This window comes from Sorex fumeus, unplaced genomic scaffold, assembly GCF_029834395.1.
Source record: "Sorex fumeus unplaced genomic scaffold, SorFum_2.1 ptg000047l, whole genome shotgun sequence".
Lineage (NCBI taxonomy): Eukaryota > Metazoa > Chordata > Mammalia > Eulipotyphla > Soricidae > Sorex > Sorex fumeus.
Genome location: NW_026606104.1, coordinates 37204454 through 37210660, shown reverse-complemented (window position 1 = coordinate 37210660; position 6207 = coordinate 37204454). Strand labels below are relative to the sequence as shown.

The window sequence follows — 6207 nt, the reverse complement described above, 5'->3', positions numbered from 1 at the left end:
TTTGCAGGGGGCACACCCACTGGTTCTCAGAGGTTGGGGGACTGATGGTGCTTGAGGGAACCATGCAGTGCTTGGGGTCCAACCCAGGGACCCTTCTTGCAAAGCTTACACTCCACCTTGCTGAGTTCTCCCTTTGGCTCCCCAATTAAAATTTTAGAGGTGTGGGTGGGGGGTGATGGGAGGGAACCAGGGGACACTGATACTAGGAAATGTACATTGGTGGATGGATGGGTGTTAGAATACTGTATGACTAAAATCCAATCATGAACAGCTTTGTAAGGGTCTATCTCACAGTGATTCAATAAAAAAGCTTTAAAATTTTTTTGGAGATGCTTGATGGATTCACAGAGGATTTAAATTTCCTTTCTGTTATTTATGCTTTTGAAATCTTTTTCTGCTGAATGTGCAATCAAAAAGTAGGGAAATAAATAAAATTCCCCAGTACCAAAAAAGAGGAAATAAATGCAATGAGAATAGTCTGGCCCCAGTTGGAGCTCCGAGGAACAGGGTGGGATTTGACTGGGGGAAGGACATCTGATATAAGGGTTCTTGTCCCAACGGGAACTTCCAGCAGCTGCTGGCATCACTCTTGCTGGGATCATGGAACTCGCCCTGCTGTGTGCGCTGGTGGTGTTGGCTGGTGAGTGGGGACAACCTTTCGCAGGGAAGGGACAGAAGGGGATGTGCGGGGAGAACACAGGTAGGCCCTTTAGCTCTTTCTAAAGACTGAGCTCTGCTCTGGTCCCCAGCTCCCTGGGTCCTCAGAGCCCCCTCCACTCCTGCAAGAAGCCACCAGCAGCTGCCACTCACTAGAATAGAAGCTTTGGCCAGGGAGTGTGATGGCCACACAGGGAGCCAGTCTCTCCTCTGCTGGGAACCTGGGAAAGTCAAGTACAAGGACCAGAGAGATAGCACTGCGGGTCAGGCGCTTGTCTTGCATGTGACTGACCCGGGTTTGATCCCTGGCACTCTATGTGGTCCCCCAAGAACCACCAGGAATCATCCCTAAACATAGAACCAGGATTAAGTCCTATGCACTGCCTGGTATGGTCTCCAAACCAAAAAAAAAAAAAAAAAAAAAAAAAGTAAGTCATGTACTGCAAACATGACATCTTCGACACACAACCCATAAGAATGCATCTTCCTTACTTTGAACCTATTATGTGTCCCTTTGATCAGTAATAACAACCTTTGGTCATGCATTTGATATTTCTAGAATCTTTTCATATTCATCATCTCCTCCATTTGGGGAGATAGTCTGTTGATAGGTGAGGAATGAAACTGTTTCTGTTTGATCGTTAGCAGGTCACATGTGAAACTATCATTGCTAGCAAACTGGTACCTTTTTCTGTTTGTTTATTTGGCCCATCTCAAACCCCGTGATTTTAGGAAAAATTTGCATTTTTTGAACATGGTTTTAAGTGAGCCGGGAGTTCCAAAAACCATCAGGAAAAGCTCAAATTCTAGCTACAGAAGTTCACTCCTAATAAAGAGCAACCATGGCATAAAGATAAAATACACAGGTTTGCATCTCCTCCTCACCTCTGTCCTGGTGGTCTGACCTTGGCCAGATCACACCAGCAACCCTATATCCTTGCGTGTGAAACAAGCATGGTGGCCCCCTCCTCCCAGGGCTGTGAGGTCTCTAAGGATCAGATACATCAAGTTTTATAGGTATAAGTGAGAGCAAAGAAGCAATCGCTTAAAGCACAGTGGTAGCAGGAGGAAGTACTGTTTTCCTTCACCAAAGTGTCCATGCCTTGGGCTGTGTCCCCACCCTACCCTCTGCCAGCACACCCCAGTGGTATCATGTCAAACCCTACAATCACAGACTGAATTCCTAGTTTCTCAGGACTTGATGGTGAAGTCCTGAACCTGTTTCTGCACAAGTGGAGAGGCAGAGCTGTTCCACTCAGCGGACCTTGGCGGGAGGATTTCTTTTCTTTTCTTTCTTTGATTCTTTGGTTTTGGGGCCACATTCGGGGTGGTTTTCAGGGCTTATTTCTGGATTTGTGCTCACAGATGACTCCTGATGGAACTCATAGGGCCATTGATGGTACAGAAATTGCACCCAGATTGGCCATTTTCAAGAAAAGCATTGTCTCTAGCCCTTGGTGGGAGTATTTCTGAACTGAAATGGACCTTGGGATGGACCCGGGGATGAAATGCCAAAGAGGTCAGCTTCTTGGTTGGCCAGCAGAGAGGTTTGTGAGTGGGCACCAGAACTGGTCTCTAAGGAGCAAATCTATCAAGAAGATGAGCTGAGAGGATGAACATACTGGGACACAACAGACATTAACTGGGGGCTGAGGGTGGCTCCCTGCATTGCTGGGTCCAGACCTGCACCCAGCAACGAAAGGAGATTGGGTGAGGGGTCTTTGAGGATTAACTCTATGACCTTTGCAACTTTCTGTACATCAACCATATATGTTCCCCCAAAGTTAATTCATTGAAAAATAAACTTCATCTCACAGGAGGAAGGGAGTTGTTTATGAAACAGTCACTTTGAACATTAACAACAACATGGGGTGAGAGAGAGAGAGAGAGAGAGAGAGAGAGAGAGAGAGAGAGAGAGCAAGAGACGAAACAAGAGAGAAGAGAGAAAGAGAAGAGAAAGTGCGTGTTAGAGCTCAATGGGGTGAGTATATAGTTTACATACAGGAGGCAGAAATTTGAAATCAGGTACTGAATGATCCCTTGAGCACTGCCAAAATTGACCCCCAAGCACTGTAACAAGAGTAAACCTCAAACACCACTGAGTATGGCCCAAAATTAAAAAAATATTTATGTCTATGTATACATATATACATATATAGTAAGAACTCACTAAATATTATATGTATTTGGGGGATCCTCCTAAGCAGTGCTTGGGTGCCTGGGGAACACTAACAGGGATACTTGGTCTATTTTGGCTGGTAGCTCAATGCTACAATGAGGGAGTTTGAAGCTTCTCAGACCCTGCAGTCCCAGGGATTCCCCTGGAACCACGCCAGGTGGTGCTTAGGGCCATGAGATGCCAGGGTTGGAACTTGGATTCTGACCACTGTGCCATCTCCCTGGCCCCTGACAGCTGATGTTCCACCGTCACCATGGTTGCCTCCACTTTGTTATCCAAGGTCTGCAGCTTGGTACAGGCAGAGTCCAGGCGCCAGACCTGTGTCTAGCTGACCCCCTGACATTCACGAGCAATTTGTTGTTGGGCTCCTTGGCAGGTGTGAATCCTACCCAGGGCAGCATCCTGAACCTGAACAAGATGATACACCAAATGACCAGGAAGGTTCCCATCTTCTCCTATTGGCCCTACGGCTGTTACTGTGGACCCGGCGGCAGAGGTCAACCCAAAGACGCCTCGGACTGGTACCTCAACTCCCTGACAGGTCCAAGTAGGGCAGCCTTATCCCAACCCCATTGGGGATCTGCCACTTCCTCTCCCCTCTCATCTCCTTCCTTTTAGTCTTTCTGGGAATTTAGGTTAGACAGTGTGCTGGGAAGTTGTTTGCACGTGCACACAGCCCAGCCCTCCCAACCTCCAGTCTAGTTTGACACCCATACACACTCCATGTTGTGGCACATTGTTGAAAGCAATTGCCCTTCGCTCTTCTGTGATCCCATGGGGCTTCACAATAGCCTTCAGGCTTGGTCAGAGGAAGATGAGCAGCCAAGGTAACTCCCCTGACCCCCTTATAGGTTGTGTGGCTGTGGGCAAGTAGATTGACCTGAGTCTTCTGTCCTCGTCTGTGAAGTGGGGACAACCCTAGTACTTCCACCCTAGGGGGAAAATGAGAATGAAGAGAGAATTCTAGATATGGTAGGTCTGCCTTGGTGCATGGGTGGTCCTTAGTAAGTATTAGCTAGCAGGACTACAGAGAAACACAGCACCCTACAGGCTTAACTGTTCCAAAGTGAGTAAATGGGTTTTTCTGCTGAGGCTGACCCAATGGCCAAGGACCCCTGCAGCTGTTCTTGCTTCCTGCCTCACCTGCTGTTTCCTTCCTTCAGGTGCTGCAAAGCCCACGACTGCTGCTACGCCCATCTGAGACACCACAAATGCCAAATCTTCACAGATAATTACAAGTACAACATTTCCCAGGGAACCATCAATTGCTGTAAGTGCCTGGGCCTTGGGAAGGAAGGTGGAGGGCAGGGGGGAATTCTGGTACTCACTGCCTTCAAATGTTGTGTGAAAATACACAAGCTACTCAACATCTCTGTTTTTCCCAGTGTTAGCAGCTGGGCTGTGAAGGAGTGGCAGAGTGGTGATGAGGGTATGGAGAGGTACAATGGGAGCAGGGGGTTCTTTTAGGATCTGGAAGGCTGACGGAACTTGGAAGCCTGATGGATCCCAAAGGAACCACTGACTAGCTGGGTGACTTTGAATATATTTCTTAATCTCTCTGAGCCTCACAACACCCGCCCTCCCGGTAAACTTAGGATGATAATAGTGTTTTCCTATATAGGTTAGTTAGTAGACAATAAGTTAGGAGCCAACAGAATGAGCCTTGCAGATGCCTGCTGCCAGGTCATGCTTGATAAATTACACAACTGCGGATACTATTGTGACTACTTCCATTATTACTAATCCTCATAGCATCAACCCAGAAGGAGGATGATCTGATTTTAGACAAGGAAACACACTAGAGTGAGGAAGTGTTGGCCTGAGGTCACACAGCTGTAAACAACAGCTGGGTTAAAACCAAAGTGGCCTGGAGCTTGAATCCAACCTCACATCCCCATTATGGAATAAAGTGGCGGGTCCCAGGGCATGGAATTGTGCAGGGTTTCCTTTTAGCAGTGCCTGTTCACTGAGAGTTTAATAATCACAAACCACACAGTCAATATTTTTGGAGCACTAGCTGTGTGTTCCATTTACCTTCTTTCTGGAAGGAGGACCTCTCCATATGCCCATGCTGCAGACATGAAACAGAAGTATAAGGTCCCCCGCCTCCCTGGCTATCTTTGCAATGACAGCTCCACTGCCTGGAAACTGACCTTCCTCCCTTTCCCCATTTTCCCAGGGGAGCAAACAGACCCAATGATTTTGGTCAAGGTGGCAGTCAGGTGCCACATGTCTCCACCTTAGCTGCTTCCTTCCTTCCATGTGGCAATTCGAGAGCTCCATTCCTGTGTTCCTCAATGACCTGTCATCTCCACAGAGTGGGCACCCATGGGACTGTTTGGTTCAGCTGTCCCACTAACCCCGTCCTGTCACCCCTCCCATTCCAGGGCTTGCCACCCAGAAGGTGCTCCATTGTTGATTGTTGATTGGATGAAATGGATGATCCTAAAGGAAGGAGCAATAGTACCCAGGGAAAGTGTGCCGTGTGCCCAGGTCACACAACTGGGAGGGTCACCCCAAAGCAAGAACCTCTCAGTCTGCAGAGGCCCCCACCAGGGAAGGGTCCTTGACTTTGTCTCAGCAAACACTGAAGCCCACATCATTCATCCCCCACAGCTAACAAGGGAAGCTGGTGTGAGCAGCAGTTGTGCGCCTGTGACAAGGAGGTGGCCTTGTGTCTGAAGCGCAACCTGGACTCCTACCGGAAGCGCCTGCGTTTCACCCTACACCACTGTGGGAACCAGACTCCTTTGTGCTAGGAGAAGCCGCCCTGCTCTGTGCACCCCCAGCTCTTTTCCTTTGCATTGTGAGCTCCAAAAGCCCCACAGGGAGCTAACACCCCACCCTGGTGTGTGACCCCAGCAACTTCTGCCGCACTGCTCTGCTTGCTGTCTCCGGCTCCTTGATCCAAGGACTGCTTCTCTGTGAAGTGTCCCAGCTATTCCTCCTTTACTGCTCCCAGCCCGCACAGTAGACAGGGGACAGTGGCTTACCAAGTTTTATATTGGGTACCACGTGATCATACATAATCAGGGTTTCTCTGGTCCCTCTCACTATTAGCCCCAAGACCGGAACTCCTAGCAGAGCTCCCTCTCAGAAGGAGGCTGTGCCTATTTCATTGTTGTTTCTTCTGTTCCCCCAACACTATCCTATACACAGCACATAATAAGTGATCAGTTAAGGCTTGTGGATCAAATGGGCTCATAATGAATAGATGGAGGCAATAGTAAATACTGCTCGGTCTCCTATCCAATTCCCCAATCCTGAGTTCAATCAGGTATTGGCTGCTAATTGTTCTGTCCACCTCCAATCCAGGCCTGCTGGAAGCTACCTTGCCCGTCTTCTGCACCTCACCCCACCCCACCCACCTC

General features: G+C 48.6%; 1 protein-coding gene across 1 annotated transcript; it reads left to right on the top strand.

The window, feature by feature from the left end:
* The first annotated feature begins 587 nt into the window (after window positions 1–587).
* Window positions 588–5667, top strand: PLA2G2D (phospholipase A2 group IID). The gene is made up of 4 exons (XM_056123679.1): window positions 588–640; window positions 3213–3357; window positions 4000–4106; window positions 5453–5667. Exons 1-4 carry the CDS (start codon window positions 601–603, stop codon window positions 5593–5595), a joined length of 435 nt encoding a protein of 144 aa, XP_055979654.1. The 5' UTR covers window positions 588–600; the 3' UTR covers window positions 5596–5667.
* The last annotated feature ends 540 nt before the right edge of the window (window positions 5668–6207 follow it).